Source organism: Saccharomycodes ludwigii, chromosome III, assembly GCF_020623625.1.
Source record: "Saccharomycodes ludwigii strain NBRC 1722 chromosome III, whole genome shotgun sequence".
NCBI lineage: Eukaryota > Fungi > Ascomycota > Saccharomycetes > Saccharomycodales > Saccharomycodaceae > Saccharomycodes > Saccharomycodes ludwigii.
Window position 1 is genome coordinate 1018982 of NC_060202.1, and position 19471 is coordinate 1038452.

General features: G+C 29.7%; 10 protein-coding genes across 10 annotated transcripts; 7 read left to right on the plus strand and 3 right to left on the minus strand.

Moving 5' to 3' along the window:
• Positions 1-238: 238 nt before the first annotated feature.
• On the plus strand, positions 239-1420 carry SCDLUD_002702 (NAD(P)/FAD-dependent oxidoreductase; the record flags this gene model as incomplete). The annotated part of the gene is made up of 1 exon (XM_046077392.1): positions 239-1420. The coding sequence occupies one exon, from the start codon at positions 239-241 to the stop codon at positions 1418-1420; it is 1182 nt and encodes a 393-aa protein (XP_045935149.1).
• Positions 1421-1474: 54 nt separating this feature from the next.
• On the minus strand, positions 1475-2410 carry KIN28 (TFIIH complex serine/threonine-protein kinase subunit KIN28; the record flags this gene model as incomplete). The annotated part of the gene is made up of 1 exon (XM_046077393.1): positions 1475-2410. One exon carries the CDS (start codon positions 2408-2410, stop codon positions 1475-1477), a length of 936 nt encoding a protein of 311 aa, XP_045935150.1.
• Positions 2411-2790: 380 nt separating this feature from the next.
• Positions 2791-3987, plus strand: MRF1 (Mrf1p; the record flags this gene model as incomplete). The annotated part of the gene is made up of 1 exon (XM_046077394.1): positions 2791-3987. The coding sequence occupies one exon, from the start codon at positions 2791-2793 to the stop codon at positions 3985-3987; it is 1197 nt and encodes a 398-aa protein (XP_045935151.1).
• Positions 3988-4539: 552 nt separating this feature from the next.
• SCDLUD_002705 (lipase ROG1 family protein) lies at positions 4540-6660 on the plus strand (the record flags this gene model as incomplete). Its single annotated transcript, XM_046077395.1, has 1 exon — positions 4540-6660. The coding sequence occupies one exon, from the start codon at positions 4540-4542 to the stop codon at positions 6658-6660; it is 2121 nt and encodes a 706-aa protein (XP_045935152.1).
• An 88-nt stretch (positions 6661-6748) lies between these two features.
• On the minus strand, positions 6749-8929 carry TIP20 (Tip20p; the record flags this gene model as incomplete). The annotated part of the gene is made up of 1 exon (XM_046077396.1): positions 6749-8929. The coding sequence occupies one exon, from the start codon at positions 8927-8929 to the stop codon at positions 6749-6751; it is 2181 nt and encodes a 726-aa protein (XP_045935153.1).
• Positions 8930-9517: 588 nt separating this feature from the next.
• Positions 9518-9979, plus strand: TMA17 (Tma17p; the record flags this gene model as incomplete). The annotated part of the gene is made up of 1 exon (XM_046077397.1): positions 9518-9979. The coding sequence occupies one exon, from the start codon at positions 9518-9520 to the stop codon at positions 9977-9979; it is 462 nt and encodes a 153-aa protein (XP_045935154.1).
• A 477-nt stretch (positions 9980-10456) lies between these two features.
• RRT6 (Rrt6p) lies at positions 10457-11299 on the plus strand (the record flags this gene model as incomplete). Its single annotated transcript, XM_046077398.1, has 1 exon — positions 10457-11299. One exon carries the CDS (start codon positions 10457-10459, stop codon positions 11297-11299), a length of 843 nt encoding a protein of 280 aa, XP_045935155.1.
• Positions 11300-12025: 726 nt separating this feature from the next.
• Positions 12026-13132, plus strand: YIM1 (Yim1p; the record flags this gene model as incomplete). Its single annotated transcript, XM_046077399.1, has 1 exon — positions 12026-13132. One exon carries the CDS (start codon positions 12026-12028, stop codon positions 13130-13132), a length of 1107 nt encoding a protein of 368 aa, XP_045935156.1.
• A 1020-nt stretch (positions 13133-14152) lies between these two features.
• RRP42 (exosome non-catalytic core subunit RRP42) lies at positions 14153-14974 on the plus strand (the record flags this gene model as incomplete). Its single annotated transcript, XM_046077400.1, has 1 exon — positions 14153-14974. One exon carries the CDS (start codon positions 14153-14155, stop codon positions 14972-14974), a length of 822 nt encoding a protein of 273 aa, XP_045935157.1.
• A 94-nt stretch (positions 14975-15068) lies between these two features.
• Positions 15069-19433, minus strand: TRM3 (tRNA (guanosine(18)-2'-O)-methyltransferase; the record flags this gene model as incomplete). The annotated part of the gene is made up of 1 exon (XM_046077401.1): positions 15069-19433. The coding sequence occupies one exon, from the start codon at positions 19431-19433 to the stop codon at positions 15069-15071; it is 4365 nt and encodes a 1454-aa protein (XP_045935158.1).
• Positions 19434-19471: the final 38 nt, after the last annotated feature.

The following is a 19471-nucleotide window of genomic DNA, read 5'->3' on the forward strand; positions in this document are numbered from 1 at the left end:
GTGCTTATATCCTATCAAGATAAAAAAAAATTATAGACCGGTTTCAAGATATGCAATAAAAAACGAAAAATGAAATATATAAAAAAGGAAAAGAAAAAAAAAAAAAAAAAAAAGAAAAATATAAATATTAATCTTTTATAGATATATATATATATATATATATACGTACATATTTGGAATATGTTTACACAACAATTAAATAAATATAAAAATAAAATTAAAAATAAAAAAAAAAATAATGTTAGTTAGAAAAACTTTAGGATTAGGTATTTCTTTTTGCAGATTTGCTTCTGATTATTCACATGCCGTTATAGGGGCTGGTGTAGTTGGTTTAGCTGTGGCATCAGAATTATCAAAAATTAATGGATCCAGTGTTTTAGTTATTGAAAAAAATAAACAATTTGGTATGGAAACAAGTAGTAGAAACAGTGAGGTTATTCATGCTGGTTTATACTACCCAAAAGATTCCTTAAAAGGCAAATTATGTATTGAGGGGAAAAATATCATTTATAATGAGCTGAAACCTAGAATAAGCGGTGTGGATTGGATCAAATGTGGGAAAATTATAGTTGCTCAAACTGATTATGATGATTTTGTCATTGAAAATATGTATACCAAATGTAAAGAAGAATTAGGTGTGCCTGTACAACTAATTCCATCTAACAAGATGCAATATCTGGAACCATCCATTGTTGCAAATAGAGGTGGACTGCTATCTCCAACCACAGGTATTATTAATTCACATTCCTTAATGGCTTATTTAGAGTCAGAATTGAAAACTAATGATGGCGATATTATTTTAAATACCGAGGTCTTGAATATGGACTATTCTTCATCCTCTAAAGAATATACTGTTTTATGCAAAGATGTGCCATCAAATGAGGAAATTGAAATTACTGTTGATAACGTTATTAATTGTGCTGGCTTATACAGTGATAAAGTTGCTAATATGCTGCTTCCTTTGGAAAGGCACAAAAGGATTTATTATGGTAAAGGAAATTATTTCAAGTTGAATACATCTACAGTACCACCTGTAAGACATTTGATCTACCCTATTCCTCCAAAAAACGGGAAATCGTTAGGTACACATTTAACTATTGACCCAGATTATAATATAAGGTTTGGGCCTGACATGGAATACGTTAATTCTCCCGCTGATTATGAAGTCAACACAAGCAATCTGAAATATGCATATGAACAAATAATAAATTATTATCCTCATATATCTATGGACCAATTAGAACCTGCATACTCAGGCATTAGGCCTAAATTACAAGGTCCAGGGGAAAAGGGTTTTGAAGATTACTATATTAAAGAAGAAGAAGGTTTCCCAGGGTTCATTAATTTGATGGGAATTGAAAGTCCCGGATTAACCAGCAGCATTGCAATTGGAAGGTACATTAAATCTAAATACTTTTAAAAAAAAAAAAAGAAAAAAAAAAAAAAATAGCGTTATAATTCTAAATGTTTATGTCTAGTCCTTTTTATTTAGTTTAGGTAATTGAGATGGCTCCGTGGGTTCTGGTAACTCTGTAAAATAATCACTTTGAAGACATTTCACTGAATCCCATCTAGCGTGTGGATTCATTAATAACATACCGCTCATTAAATTTAGTGCATTTTCTGTCGCTGCAATAAATCTCTTTCTTAATTCATCTCTTGAAGGCGCTGGATACATTTTAATTTTGTTGTATGTGGGAAAACTGGAAACTTCAGGCCACAATTTCTCGGTAGGGGTACCTAGTGCTCTAAATGTAACATCTATTTGATCTATATCATCTTTACCTGGTAAATATGGTATTCTTAGCATTAATTCAGCAAATATCACACCAATGGACCATATATCGACAGCCCATGTATAATGCTTAGCACCGAAAAGTAATTCTGGTGCCCTATACCACCTTGTTACAACATTGCTTGTTAATTGTTCTTGTGGTGATGGAATTGATCTTGCCAAACCGAAATCTGCTAATTTTAATTGGCCATCTGGTGCCAATAACAAATTATTTGGCTTTAAATCTCTATGCAATATGAAATTTCTATGGCAATGATGAACACCCCTTAAGGCCATTAGTAACCATGACTTAATATCAGCTTGCGTAAAAAGAATGGAGCTGTCTTTAATAATCATTTCTAAATCTGCTGGTAGAAATTCTAATACTAAATTTAAGTTTCCCTTTTCATTATAGATATCCACCAATTCAATAACATTAACATGTTTGAGCTCTTGTAAATATTTCACTTCTCTTATGGCACTCATATCCAAGCCATCTTTAAATTCAGAAGTTTTAATTTCTTTAATAGCTACATTCCTTTTTACTGTTGTTCCTTCTAACTGACGTCCAAGATAAACAATAGCAAATGTACCTTCACCAACTTTTTTTTCTTTGCTGTATAAACTATTTGACATGAAGAATTAATTAATTAATTATTTAATTATTTTTTTTTTTTTTTTTTTTTTTCCTTTTTTCTTTTTCTTGTAAAAATATCTAGTTTTAAAATAAGTGAAACGTATTAATTATTTGTTGCATAAGATCTTATAATATATTCATATATGTTATAACAATTTAAAATTTTTTTTTTTTTTTTTTTTTTTTTTTTTCGTGATTATTGAAAAATTTTGGTACAATTTATCATTGTTAATAGCACTCCTATCACAAATCAATCTCATCGACAATTCTTTCCAATAAACCTTTTTTTTTCTTTTTGTGAGAAAAAGAACCTGGAAATAAAAGTAATCAACTTCAAAATATTACTGTTGTTTGTTTTAAGACACATCCATGGAATAAAATGTGCAAGAATATTTTCCGAATTAATCCAATTTTACTTTTTAAAAGATTTCATTCTCAAGATATTACGTTCAAACCATTGAATCCGTCTTTGATACTGAGAGCATCAAAATTCCAGGAAGAATTGACTCGATTAGAAAGCCTTATGGCTCAAAATAATAATTCTGGTGGCGGGTTTAATGTTGAACAACAAAAAAAGTATGCTAAATTATGCTCTATCACCGATGCGCTAAAAGAATACCAAGCCAATTATGAACAATTTAAAGAGTTGGAAGAAATGGTTAAACAGGATCCAACTTTAAGTGAGGATGCGGAAGAAGAAATCAAAGAGATATATCCTAACCTGGAGAAGAGCAAACAATTATTGTTTCATAAATTATTACCACCCCATCCATTTGCGGATAAATCCTGCTTATTGGAATTGAGACCAGGTGTTGGCGGTACTGAAGCCATGATTTTTGCTCAAGATTTATTAAACATGTACATAAACTATGCACATCATAAAAAATGGGCATACAGAGTTGTTTCTGAAACTGAAAACGAACAAGGCAATGGGATAGTTGAAGCTATTTTGGCCATAGATGAACCTGGATCATATGATAGAATGAAGTTTGAGTCAGGTGTTCATAGAGTACAAAGAATCCCAGCTACAGAAACTAAAGGCAGAACACACACTTCCACCGCGGCAGTTGTTGTTTTACCTCAAATGGGGGGTGAAGATGAAAGGGAAACAGACGCATATGAGCGTACCTTTAAACCAGAAGAAATTAGAATAGACGTTATGAGAGCACGTGGCAAAGGTGGACAACACGTTAATACTACAGATAGTGCTGTTAGATTAACGCATTATCCAAGTGGGATAGTTGTTAGTATGCAAGATGAAAGATCACAACACAAAAATAAGGCTAAAGCCTTTGGTATTTTGAGAGCCAAATTGGCTGAATTGGAAAGAAAGGAAAAAGAAGAAAAGGCAAGAAAGGCAAGAACAGATCAGGTTACAAGTACAGATAGAAGTGATAAAATCCGCACGTACAACTATCCCCAAAACAGAATTACCGATCATAGGTGTAATTTTAGCATATTGGACATGGAATCTGTAATGAATGGTCAGAAATTTGACGCTCTAATAGATTCTATGGAGAAATATGATAATGATATAAAAGCCAAACAGTTATTAAATAACGTTGGTCAAAACTGATACATATATATATATGTGTGTGTGTGTGTCTAATATTCATGTAAATATGTTAGTTACTTGTCATGCAAGTCACTATATTGGCTTATTTAAAAGATTTATATACTTTTAAAAAATATATTTTCAACGATTAAATAACTTATTTATGATGAGCGGTTCGCTTTTGATCCTTAAAATTATAATTTTTAATGTTTATTATGTGGTGTATGGATTTAGAAATGTAATTCTATATATATTTTTTTTGTTTTTTATTTTTAGACATTGTGATGGTAATAATAGAAAGCAAGTTTATAGCTCAAAAAGTATTTTAAAACTTTCAAATAAATGAACAGTTAAATATAATGCATCGTTTATATAAAAGTTCAAGAAAATCAGTTAATTTCAACAATTTTTTTTTCTTTTTCTTTTTCTTTTTCTTTCTAATTTTTTTTTTTTTTTTTCTTTCCCCTAGAATATCACACTGGAAGATAAAATTATTTAATTATTGAAAATGTTCTAGTATCAATTTCTTGCTAATGAAAAAAAAAAAATAACGATAAATGTTCATCCAAATTGATGCAGTCTCAAGAATATTATAAAAATAGATCGACAGTAAAGGTTGGTGAGATCGAAAGGTATATAATTAAATATAATTTATTTGAGGGAACTACAATACCCCAAAATTTGAAGTTGGGTAGCTTACATGTCAAGGTGAAAAATTTAGAAAATTTATCCAAAAGAGCGGCATATTTGATCGGACCTTATTCATTATACTGTGACATTAGAACAAGCCAATACCACCATAATCAGCATTCATTTATAACAGCAGACCAGCCCAAGTATGAACTAGACCTACAACCGCAAAGATCCTTTAACTTTGAGTTACAGATGCATAAAATAAGAAATGAATATGTATGGATTTTGGATGTAGTAAGTCAAATAATCTTTACTACAAATGCATCCATTACTTTTGATGTTCTTATATGGGGTGACGACAATTTAGATAGAGACAGACTAACCATTGATAGACTAAATACTTTAGATTTATGGAATTTGCCTAGAAAATTGGATAAGAATTTAGAAAAGGAACATTTAGTGATTTTAGCCCATGGCTTACATTCAAACTTAACCGCTGATATGTTTTATTTAAAAGAACAGATAGAGCAATCAAGTCCCAAGATCATAGTGCAAGGATATGCTGGGAACGTTTGTAAGACTGAAAAGGGAGTTAAATATTTGGGTACAAATTTAGCTGAATATATAGTCCATGAACTGTATACCGAAAATATAAGGAAAATCTCATTTGTGGGACACTCCTTAGGTGGATTGATCCAAACATTTGCTATAGCCTACATCGGTTTAAAGTATCCAACTTTTTTCAGCAAGGTAGAACCTATTAATTTTATTACATTGTCATCTCCACTTTTAGGCGTTGTAACTGACAATCCAGCCTTTGTTCAATTTTTTTTAAGTGTAGGGATTGTTGGGAAAACGGGACAAGATTTGGGATTAAAAGATAACGAAGCAACCGGTAAACCATTGTTGACGCTGCTACCATGTAAACATACAAGGAGATTATTGAAAAAATTCAAAAATAGAACTGTATATGCCAATTCTATAAATGATGGGATCGTTCCTTTATATACATCGGCGTTGATGTATTTGGATTATGATGATATTTTACAAAATTTGAATAATTTAGGTAAATTCCCCTACAAAAAAAATAGTGATCGTACAAAGCAAAGGCAGGAATTGGATAGCTCGAATCAGTATTTTATAACCAAGTCTGTGGTTAAACCAATATCTAAAGCTATAAACTTGTTGGCACCACAATGGCAACAGCCAAATCCACAGATGAGTGGTAGCAATGCAACCGAAATTATTGACTCTGATAGTGCAAGTATAATAGATAACCAATACTCTAAAAAATTGCCTAAATCTACAATGTTAGAATCTGCAGCAAATGTTTTATTGCAACCAGTTCCATCGCCTAAATATATATATGAACCAAAATCTAGAGAAAATGTTATTATCCATGATAAAGTCTATGCATATGAAGATATAAAAAAATATGCAACAAAAGCAGATGCGAAAAAAATATATTCTTTCTACGATATTTTCCAACCCAATTTAACATTTCGTAAAACTGAAGAAGAAATTGCAAAAAAATGGCACAAGGGATTAACGTGGAGAAAAGTTGTAGTTGCTTTGAAATCAGATGCACATAATAATATCTTTGTTAGGAGACGATTTCCAAATGGGTATGGCTGGCCAGTCATAGATCATTTAGTAGAAGAACATTTTTTGCATGATGAATATATTCCTGAAACAAATTTACCTCATGATATTGATATTAAGGAATGCGAGGAAAGTATTGAAGGGGATGAGGATGCTGATGATTTACAATGGCTTACCAGTCCAACCAAAGATAGTTTGTTTGATGTAGGCCCAACAGGCATGATTAGTACTGTGGGTGAGTTTGTGGAGGCTTTTACAAGAAAAATGACAAATGGCAATGATTCTCTTCTTGCCGAAGATAAGAATAAAACAAAATTTTCTATAATCTCAAGAAACGGTACTATGACTGTCGATAAAAACAAAAATACTTTATCTAACATTTTAATTGACGGCAATCCGCAAGAGGACATGTTTAACTATTTAAAAGAGGATAGTGATTTAGATTTATCAACTGTTTAGTTTCATTTTTCTTGATTATTGTTATTATTAATTTTTTTTTTTTTTTTTTTTTTCTTGCAAGTATATAAATAACCTAATACACTTTTGCTTACACAATTTTATATAAAATATAGGCAATTTCATCATTTGAAGCATATTTAATATCCAACTGAGTCTTCAAATCATCGAATTTATTTTTCCTGATATAGTTTTTATCTAGCCATTTACTTTTTTTTTCCTCATTGTAAAATTTTAAAACTTTGTACACCTTCAAGGTATCCAAAAAAGAGCCATCATCAAGTGAAATTATTTCACCTGATTGGAATCCTAAACTCATTTTTAATGTCTTGTAATCACATATTAGCTGAAGCAAGCCATCTTTGCTAAATTCGTTCAATTTTAATGTATAGTTTGTTAAATAATTTATTATGATCGACATACAACCTGACTGAAATTGTTCAAGATTTAAGGAATCCAAGTTATATGAACGCATCACATCAACGCACTTTTTAACTATACTAACTGATGAGAAAAGTTCTGGAGAACAAGATGTGTTAGTATTGGTAACATTGTCATTATGAGCATTGGATTCATCGCCTGTAGAATTCCATCTATCTATCTTAAAGTATGTTCTTAAAGAAGCACCAAACATTTTTTTAAATCTATGGACCAAAGATTCATTAAGGGCTAAAATAGATTCTTTATAATTGATCAATTCCCCAGAAAATAAGTTACCAAATGTTGATTTTGTCTTTTTATTGAAAATATTTGTTAATTTAATACAATCTGGCTTATTCTCTAAATGTATCATCACGTCATAAACTAATTGCATATTTCTCAATCTAACAACGTTTTCTTTAAATTGTAGTTCTTCGTCATTTTTCATATCTGAGTTTCCCAAACTTCCAGCAGTGTTAATGCCAGTAGCATCAGTGATATTATTGATGCTGTTATAATTTATATTGAAATCTTTAAACAACTGAATTAATTGTAAGAAATTATTTCTAAACACCTGAATCTGTGGATTAAAAAAATTTGGCAAATTAACAGAAAATAACGGGGTGAAGTACTCAAAAAGAGATTCCAAGTATTTGACAAAATCCGGACCATTTTTCAACAAATTGTTCAACCCTGAGGTCAAGAAATTCTTGAATTGTCTTTGTGCCAGAGTAGATTCAAAATCAACCCATGTCTGTAGGACGTTTTCTGGAATCAAAGAGACTAACCCGTAATAATCGTAGTAATAGATTTTCCACAATGTATTATCGGTAATAAAAATTTGGGAAATTAAAACTACTAAATGGTTTAAATTATTGTCAGAAGGTGATTTGACAATAAAATTCAATGTGGCTTGTATTTTTTTTCTGATTGGGTTCAAAATATGGTTTATAAATTGCTGGTGGCAAAGTTCCTTTGTTAGACCGATATCTTCATTATGAAAAATGGATATGCATTTGTATAAATTTTCACTCAAATAAATGTGCAAAAATTTAAAATATGTATCGATGGTTTGAGTCTCCAGCTCACTTGTAGGATTGTTGTCATTGTGGCCAATGTTGCTGTTGAAATGATAGATAAATTTTATATTAAAATTGTTAGCAATACAGTCAAAATTAAAATATTGTTTAATTTCTGGCTTCATAATTTCATTATAAATAAGACTGATTTTAAATAAATCGTCAGAATATTTCTTCATTGAGTCAGCGACATTTTTGTTTAAATACTGTCCATTATTTCTGCTCTCAGTGCTGTTTAATTTATCCCAATTTGAATTTAATAATAGTTGTTGAAAAGTTGGTATAATAGTCTTTTTAAATTCATTAATTTTGCTTTCAATACTTTTTTTCAAGACATCTTTGATGTTGGTGGAAATAAGCGGATCGGAGAGTATAGTAGTATTGATCAAATTATAAAACTCATCAACAGAAGAAAGATTTTTAACTTTGCTATCAATTTCATTAGTTTTGTAATATAAATTTAGATTCTCTTGTTCCAATTGCCTTTCATGTAAAACTTGTGAAATATGCTGATAAGTTTCCAAATTTTTAATTGAAGCACCATATGTTTTAACTAATTGATCTAAATCAGATAATTGATTAATATGAGATAAGTCACTAGCAAGATAAACTAGGCTAGAATTAATTTCATTGGAAACATCAGCTGGTTTTTCATCACAAATAGCTTTTTTTGACAAATTTGGAATCGTTGTAGCTAATTCTTCTCTTTTCAATTCTATTTGTTTTAGTTCATTATCAATTAAAACGAAGTCATCAATTGTAGATATTTCCATGATATTGCGGGTAATAAGGGGGAAAAAGGATCACTTATTTTTACTTGTTTGATTTTCCTTTCTTTTTTTTTTTTTCTTCCTCAGAAAAGATGATTAAAATGATAATAATACAAGAGAAAGAGTTGAACTAGAAATATGGTATTAGATATACGTATAACGAAGATCAATACTACAAAATATGTAAAAAAAATGAGAAAATGGTTTCTGTGAATGATTTTAAATAGTTAAAAATAGATTATGGCCGGGTATCAACAATGGACAGTGGGATACACAACTGGACGAATGGATGAAAAAAAAGGGGAAAAAGTGCTTGGAGATTTTGACTATTTTTAAAATCAATGGAGTTCTATTTTTTTTATATTATGAGCAATTTGATATTTACCTTCCTTTTTTTGGCAAAGGATGTGAGAGAAATTTAATATATATATATATATATATATATTGTAATAACAACAAATCATCATTTCTTGTTACAAAAACTTTATATACTTAATCACTTATTAATATCTCTCTCTTAACTATAAACCATCTATAACCCATATTTCCAGTACAATACAATACAATACAATACAATACAGAAAAAAAGAAATGCCTTTTCAATCAAATATTAGACCCATCAAAACTATAGAATTCAAAGAAGCTATTCAAAATTATACTGCTTCACAGCTAGAAAAGGAAAAATCAACCATTGAAAATGCTATTTCTCATTTGCAAAGTTCTAATAAAAGAATGGACTTGTTGTTAAAGAAATTGCAAGCAGATCATACAAAAAGCAAAATGGTTGATGAAGATCAATTCCAACAGGAATTCGGTAATGAAGAACTAGTAGAAAGTAATGAAGACGGTAAAAATACAGGTAACTCGGAGGATATCAAGTTGTTTGAAGATTCGATAAAAGAAAATGAAGGTGTGTTATACAATTATTTTGTTAGGTTGCAAGCTATCAGAGATGAAGAGGAAGCCAGGTTAACTAGTACCAAAACTAATGATGGAACTATTACGCCTGCTACTTCCAATACTACAGCTAATCCTAACAATGTTTTTATATAATTTTACCCTTTTATAGGAATAGACAGCATCTTCTTATTATAGTGGCAGCAACACCAAATTAAGAAATTTACGCGACACAAAAAGGGTCAAAATTTGAAAAGCTTCAAAAAAATAAATATATATATATATATATATATATAGAAAAAGGATAGATGGCTTCAATACTTTGATTAAAACAAGCTGCATTGCTGAAAATTACTTTATGATTTTATTAAAAAAGAAAAAAAAAATGGAAAAGAGAAAATCTATATAAGATTACGTCTAGCTTATTTTTGCTCTTTTTTCTATCCTCCCCTCTTCCTTTTTTTTTCTTTCCTCATATTATATAGAATTTTTACTTTTCATTTAAAGCATTATAATAGTGTATATATCAAAAATATAAAATATAAAGTATAAAATATAGAATATAAGACATAAAATATAAAATAAAAATAAAAACTCCCAGATATGAAATTCATAACTATTATTTTAAGGTGCATGTTAAGTTTTTCTCTATTATTTGATGTAATGGTATGCCGTAGTGACAGTGTAAATTTGCTACCAGGTGAAAAATACCCAATCTACAGGAAAAATGAGATCATCTTAAATTTCGAATTAGAACCAATAAAACGTAATAATTACAATTCTAGCATTACTCCTTTCTGTTTCCAAGTCGATATACCTGTCACAAACTATTATCAAAATACCAAGATTGAAAATAATAGATCAATAATATTATTAACTTTAAATGTGCAGGATAAATTAAAATATCATGTAGATATCTCAAGGTTTGGACCCATTGCCTCCAAGAAAAATAAACAAAGATTATCAATGGAATTAGAGTTATCCAATAAATTATTTTACAAGATTTCAAACATTAGGAGCACCCGTAGTAAAATATTTTTACAGATTCCAAGTTCTGAGTTGGCTTACAATACAAACAAAAGTATGCATTTTTGTTTTAATAATTTAGTGACGGATCACTCTTGGAATAGTATAGACACCATTAAAGACATTCAACTATCTATTTTTGTGGAATCTGACAATAATATCAGACACAGGAATGCTATTTCGAACAGTAATAAAGATGGAAGTGTTTTGATATATTACCTTTGTGCATATAAAAAAAAGGTAATTGATATTCATAATCAAATTAAGAAAGATATAGTTGATCATAGTTTGGTGAAAGGGTTACTTGAGTTGGAATGCCAATCAAGAAATTTTAATGAAAAAACCTTTTCTGATGTGATATACTGGTTTATTATTACAATGTTGATCAGCATAATACTTAATGATGTGATTTTGCCATACATGGTATATAATTATTTTTTAGTAATTTAATTTGAATCGTAGATGGGAATATGCAAAGTGGAGGTAGTTTTCATTGTTGGTATTTTAAAAGTTTTTAATAGAAATAAAGGGTGTGGGATAAATTGTGAGAATTGGTGAAATAAACATTTTTATGTAAATAGTCTTGGCACTAGATCAGAAATGATCTCGATTAGTTATTTTAAAGACAGAAATCCAGGAATATATTTATTATTATTTTTATGAAGATATAATAATTAAAAGGTTGGTATTATATCATCAATGTATAAACACTACATTAATGTTTATAAATAACATTTAGATTGTTAACATTTAAAAAGAGATGCCCATAACCACTTATGTTTCTTCTTTTCCTCTTTATCCTGTTTCTTAATATAAGATCTTGATAATGTGTATAATTATAAAACTACTCGCAGTTAGCCACTTTTTTTTTTTTTTTTTTTTTTCTTTTCTTTTCTTTTCACCCCTTTTTCCCTTTTCTTTTTTTTTTTGCCCCTTTTCCCGTGCTTAATTATTTCTTTATGTTATCGCCATTTACTTTTTCTCAACAAGGAACAAACATCTCAACCTAAAAAAAAAATACAAATTACCCTTTGTTTTTTTAATTTTCAACTTATTAACCCCTCAAATATATACATATATATATATATATATATAAGAATATATATTTCTCAACAATTTTGTGTTTCATCTTATAAAATATAAAACGTAAAGTTGAATCACACAAAAAAGACAAACATGTCCAAAGAAACAGAAAATAAGCAAAATACTGAACACACCAGTCCATTGGTTAAAAGACGCTCCATCACATTCGTTAATAATGCAACCGCACCAAAATTAACTATTACTGAATTGAATATTAGCAACTGTTATTCTGCTGACGAAATTTTAATTAAAGTCCACTCAGCCGCTTTTAATCCGGTTGATATTTTGTTAGCCTCATTTGCTAATTCTTGGTTATCGGCTAGAACCGATAAAACTTTTGGTAGAGATTTTAGCGGTGAAGTTATTAAAGTAGGGTCAAATGTTCAAGGTTATGACGTCGGAGACCATGTGTGTGGGTTGTTTGAACATCTTTACGGTACTGAAGGTACCATGAGTGACTATTTGATTTTAAATCCAACTAAAACAAAAGCCTTAGGTAAATTTGAGTTATCTAAGGGCAGTGTTTATACCCCTGAAGTCTATGATAAATATTGTTCATGGCCTTTGGTTTTTGGTACTGCTTTCCAAGGTTTGTTAAATTATACCCTAACCAAAAGTATCTGGAAGGAAGATCAATCACGTAAAATCTTAGTTGTTGGCGCATCAACCTCTGTTGGTACATGTGTTGTTCAAATTGCCAAGAAATATTTGGATATTTCTGTAGTTGATGGTATTTGTTCTGCTGCATCCTTTGAAAGAAATAAACAATTAGGTTATGACACTCTATTTGATTATCATTCTGATGATTTGGTGGATCAAATCGTTGCTAATTCTAACAAGTACGATGTTATATATGATTGTTGCGGTAACAGTTACTTTTCCCAGTGTATGGATAAAGTTTTAAAACCAAAGGATACCGGCTCCTATTATGTTACTATTGTTGGTGACCAAAAGATGAATTACAAAAATCCTAAAATTAATTTTGTCTCAAATTTGCGCAAGTTGGTTTATTGTACTTACAATTATCACGTTCTTAAATTGGAAGGTTCTAAAGATTTTATTGATGTTGGCTTGGATATGTTGAGCAAAGGAGAGTTGAATTTACCAATCGATTCTCTTTGCGAACCTGAAGAATTTGAAAAGGCTATTGACAGGTTAGAATCTAATAACGCAAAAGGTAAGATCGTGGTTAGATTTTAAAATCTTTTAAAGTGTCTTGAAAACTTTAGTTTTTTTTTTTTTTTTTCTCTTTTCATCATTAATACTAATTAACCATGTTTTTATTTATATGCCTATTATTATTCAGTTATTACCTTACGTAATAGTTTATTTAAGTTGTTATTCGTTTTTAAAGCAAGTAGATGAAATTTTATGTAATGAATTATTATGGAATAAAACGCAATCTTCTTTGAAGTACTTTTTTTTTTTTTTTTTTTTTAATACAATTATAGGAAATTAAACTGATTGGCATGATTAGTTAAATGATAAAAGCTTCTCATACACGTTTTGTGTATTAAAATAGCGTCTATCACATGACATGATCTTATGTATTGTTTAATATAAGTATACTTCACAGTAGAGAACTTTTTCTTATATAACTATATAGTTGGGAAAAGTGAAGTAGGGTGAACTATTGAATAAATATTAAGTTGACAATATTAAATTTCCAGATGTAATATATATAATAATAACGAGGTAGTAACCATTATTAGTAACAATGTTTACAAAGATATTAAACTTTTTACATTTCTGTATTTTTTGGTGATTTATTTTATAAGAATAAATCCAAATAGTATTATACTTATTATGAAAATACAACACCATTTCATCATGATTTTCTTTATTTGTTTACGGTTATATTTTAAAGACTACGTAAAATATTCACAAATCTGTTAAAAATATGAAAAAAAAGAGCGTACAAAGCGATATTCAAAAGATTAATGAATTATTTTTTAAAATATCTACCAGTATAACTAACCCGGAACAAAAGAAACTAAGGCTACAGTTTTTCATTTCCTTTTTCTTTCCTTTTTCTTTCTTTCTTCTTTTCCCTTTTTCTTTTCTTTTCTTTTCTTTTTTTCCTTTTCTTTTCAATTGTTAAATGTAACAAAATCGGAAACTATTTTAAAAATTAATATTAAGAAAAAAAAAAAGAAAATCTCAACCTAAAACAAGGTCCACCTACAAAAATACTTCAATTTACAAACTCATATAAATATAATGGTGCTATCAGTTACAGAAAAATCTTATTTGAGAGATTCACTCAAGAATAAAGATCATTTCCTAAGACCAGACGGGAGAAACTATGATCAGTTTAGACCGGTGGAGATTTATACTGATTTTCTTCCCTCTTCAAATGGTTCTTCCAGAATTCTAGCGAGCGATGGAACTGAAATTGTTATTAGTATAAAAACTGAAGTTGTTGATCATTCTCTCACAAAAGACTTAGTATCAATTGATTTAGACATTACAGGGTATAGAGACGATTCTGCTTATGTTACTAGTATTAGAAGTATATTATCGAAAACAATGAAATCTAAATTGAATTTCACCAAAGAAAAAGGTCCTAAAGAAAAAAGTGTTTTACAATTAACTAAAAAGTATAGCTTTAAGTTATACATCGATATATTAGTCTTGAGTAATTATTCATATCCGCTAAGTCTAATATCATTTGCAATATATTCTGCTTTGGAAACTACAAAGTTACCCATGTTGATTTCTTCTGAAGATGACTTAGAAATCGAAGAGCTACCCATTTTCCATGATTATGATATGATTACTTTAGATTTTCAAAGTCCTCTAATTTTTTTGGTGGCATTTATAGAAGACAATGTATTTATAGATCCAAGTGATGCAGAAACTCAAGTCGCTAATAAGTGTCTAATCTTAACATGGTTTGAAAACAAAATATCGTCTCCAATAAGGACTGTAAGTTTAAATGACGATTATACTGATGGTTTTACTTTATTACACTTAAAAGAGTCCATAGAAGTTGTTAGAAAATGTGCACCGGAAGTTCTTAGAGCCTTAAAATATCAATAAAAAAAGGAGAGAAAAAAAAAAATGGTATGGTCTTACTGAATGCATATATATATATATATATGCATACATATAAGAGTTAATAAATGTATATACGTTACATATTTTGTATAGTATAGGCGTAAACTATAACTGCAGTGGCAGTTTGGATGTTCATTGATCTAATAACACCAAACTGTTTGATTTCTAAACATAAATCTAGTTCGCCTAATAAAACCCCAGGTATACCTTCTGCTTCGGTGCCCAACAAGATTAAGGATTTTGGCGGGAATTTGTAGTTATTATCCAATTTAATGCTTTCATCGGTTTGTTCCAAACCTATTAAAGTATAGCCTTCAGCTTTCTTTGATTTCATAAATTGAACAATATTATCGATTCTTACTTCCTCCATCGGCATCCAATGATCAGCGGTAACAGCAACATTTTTGAACTGAGGATGTGTCTTCACTCTGATGTCATTGACAGTTAATAAACCAACTCCCAAAACATCACATAATCTACAAATACCGCCTAAATTGGGAGGTTTGTCTACTAGAGACGCTACAACAATTAAATCGCTACGTTCAATCTTATTACTAGCATCGCTATTTCTCATGTCATCAGTATTATTGTCAATATTTAAAACAGTTTCCCATGCACCACTTTTGGTTTGCAATGGCGAAGCCTTATTTTGTTCGCTAGTAAGTATTATTTCCTTTTTCGATTCTCTTAAGGACTTTTTAATCGAGTCTCTTTTTCCCAGCCATAAACCATACTCATCTTTACCAATTGGCATGAATTTAGCTTCATTGTAATTCGATGTTAAATACTTTTTGAAAGTTTTTCCCCTAATATATGGAACATCATGGTCAGTAACTTTTAACAAAGTGCCACCAAAGATACTAGTCAAGTTTAGATCCTTAACAATATCCCAAATGTTGGCATCCCCTGTTCTATACTGGCCATGAATCTGTGTTTTTTTAGCATTCAAATATAAGTTCTCTACAGTATTTGATAAGGTTTTATCACCAAGAGTTATAACATCCTGAAAATCTGGCCAAACGGATAACATTAGAGAGCTAGAAAAATGTCTTATAGCTGGCTTGTTTGAAGTACTGTTGGTAATTAAATAACTCAAGAATTCATTTAGTAGATTGAAATCAAAATTTGTAATGTTTTCAGATTTGATGCTCTTAATAGCCATGTAACAGACTCTTGTGGCACTAACAACTAAAACCGGTTTGGAATGATCTACTAATAAATTCTGGATAGTTTTCAAGTTTCTAGTTTTACCCTTATTTCTGGAAATTTCATACGCACAAATCCATTCACAACAAATTCTACATAATGGGGAAGGTTCATCATTTTTAAGAATACCAATTAATTTATCGGCCACCACATCACTTAAAACATTTAATTCGACATTAGGTAAAAGCAATAACATTAGCTGCCACTTTTCTAATCTTATTAAATTTTCTGGGCCATCTGTTCTTTTTTTTGGCTTGGTAATGTTAATATCATTCTCAAAAACATGGCACATCATATAATTCTGGTAAACAGAGGGCAATCTAACAACTAAACTGATTATGTTCACTTTATATGAAACTTCCTCAGGACCATAAACCATCTCATATAATCCCCCAGGAATATAAACTTTTAAATGTTTGTCAAAAAGCTTGGCGATAACAGGTTTAATTTTAAAAATATTGAATTCAACATGATCAGTGGAGAAAATATTCAAGGCCAAATCAAGTAACCATGAGCCATTTTCAACAGTAATGTATTCAGTGAAATTGCAAACAAATTCGTTCAGTTTAAAACTTAATAATGGTAAAAAAGACCTTCTCGGGATCGCGCTTAATACAAAATTATTACCAATATTTAATAAAGATTTAGAAATTTGCACATTATTGAAAGCTCTCGATAAAACAGTAGAATGATATATAGTATCAATTAAAGCTAAGTGCAGAGCGCTTTGGTTTAAAACTAATCTTCCATTAGAAACAAAATCCCAGATCTCCACACAAATATTAAAAAATTCTTGGACGGTTTGATCATCCTTACTCGAGTTGCTAACATAGGAAGATGAAAAAATGTAATTGATTATAGCAACAATTTTCAAATTTGACAAATACCCGCTACTATCTCTTAAGTTTCGCTTTAGTAAGTCTATTAAATCTGTTAATTCATTTGCAGTCAATGCATTAACAGTTAAATAATAACCAAGCAACTCAAAAAGCTTACTATAGTATTTGTCTTTATGTTTAGAGTTCAAAGTGTTAGAAACTGTACAATCCTTAATGACGAGGTAATAATTGTTAATATCCTCAAAACTAATAAAATCGTTAATTTGCTGGTTATATGAATATTTGCTAATTTTGCCGTATAATTCAACAAAAAATTCAAATTTATCGTATTGGAAAACTTTGTCAAACAAAGTCTTTTTATCGATAGATTTTTTTAAATCTATAGAATTCCAGGTAATGTCTGTGAAAACAGTTGCTGTACTCCCGCTGTTATTCATTGCAAAAATTAAAGAGGCATTCGTATAATTTTGCTCATGATTTCGAATTTTGGACATTAAAAGCTGATTATATTGTGTTTCAAACTGTCTGGTATTTATACTAATTTTACACAACTCTAGTAAAAAAGCTTCACTGATAAATTTTGGAGTAACATCAAATAAGATAAAAGTTAGCACCTGGTGGATAATATCGTCTGTTTCTTTAATATCGCCTTTGCCATAATTTACAACTGCATAATCTCTGAAATCCTCTGCCACCAATTGAAAATATTCATAACCATGTACTTTAATGGATCCAGCAATAATTTCAATCCAATTGTTCAAATTAACTGAAGGGCAATGCAAAAGTAATTTCAACAACAAAACTTGCCATGTTGTTTTAAACACTTTTTCCTCGCAGTTGCTCCTAAATAAATTTGGTAGAAATAATAGGTGTTGTATTTCTAAGCTAATACTCTTTTTGCTTTTAAGTAAAGCAGAGTATATTCCATATGTCAAATAAATTTTTGCAGGATCAAAGCCACTCGTTTGTTTTTGCAAAACTTCGAATAAAGTTGACAATATGGGGGAAGGAGATGCCTGAATTAGTTCAACAATAAAATTAACTAATATATCACTATAGGGACATGCTAAATCCTCATTCAATATAGAATTTGTTAAATTTTCTGAAACCACTACAAAATTTGAAGCTTGCAACATATTTGGAATGTATATTGTTTGTAAATCCTTTAAATTATGGGTGAAAATTGATTTATCATTTATAGCAAACATCAATTTTAAGGTATATTTTCGAACACTTTCCATGCTTGATTTCATACCACTAGACAAAATTAACAAGCCCCAGTTTGGATGAATTATATTCTTGTTCCCAAATAGTTCTAAAACGTCGGAAGAAGCGTCTTCAAATTGATTTAATGCAGTATCAATAGCAATGATTTCATACAAGGTAATAAACTTTTTCCAAGCAGTTATTTGTAATTTATCATCAATGGGGTAAGATATGTATTCGTTGCTAAATTGTAATGGAACATCACATTCATTTAATTTTTGGAAAGTCATTTTCAAGACAGATAAAGCGATTTTCTTAAATTCGTGGACAGAACTGATTAAACCCAACTGAATAAAGTTCCAATAACTATCAGATTTTAAAAAATCAATAAAATTGCAAGAAATTCTAGAACAATTAATCAAATACCTCAACCAAAACAGGAAAACTGCCTTGAAAATCCATTTTGGAGGCCCAGTCTCAGTGCAAATATGCTCAGAATAAATTGCTTCGATGATTTTCCAAACATCTAATTTAGTTTCAGAAGATGCAACAGAAGAATCAATGTTTCCAATGATTGTTTTGATTCTCCATCTCATTAATTTAGAGCAGGATTGAGAAATTTCTTCCCATTCTGATAATTGTAAAAAAAATAGCAATGTATCTAACAATTTGTTCTTAACACACAAGGACTCGTCGAGCAGGAATAACCTTTCTAACATATGGAAAAGTACATTGATATCTAGACTTTCAAAAGAACAAACAGGAGCAGGTGGAATGTGAGGTTTAATGAAATTATAATAAATATCTTTTTTGAATAAAGTTGAACTGTTACGCGTGATAAATTCAACTAAAATATCACATGCCCAATTCATCAGATTATTAATTAATGACGGGAAAACTGTTACTAAATTAATCAAATCATTGATAGAATTGTTAATTGGCGTATTTAATTTTGCATCGTAGTCATATACGTTTTCGTTAGATTCAGACATGCAAGATGTTAAAGTTTCCTTTAAAATAGCAAAAATATGGTTGGTATTTTCTTTTAAAAGATCATTATCAACGTCTAGTGTAGATAGTATATCGTATAAACTTTTGAAATCCTTAGAGTCCAGTAACTCATGAATTAGTTGGCTCTGAGCCTGTTTGGATAAATATTTGGTAATCAAGGCAGATGATTTCGTGGGCATTGATACGTGCAGATAAATATAAATAAATTTTGGTTTTG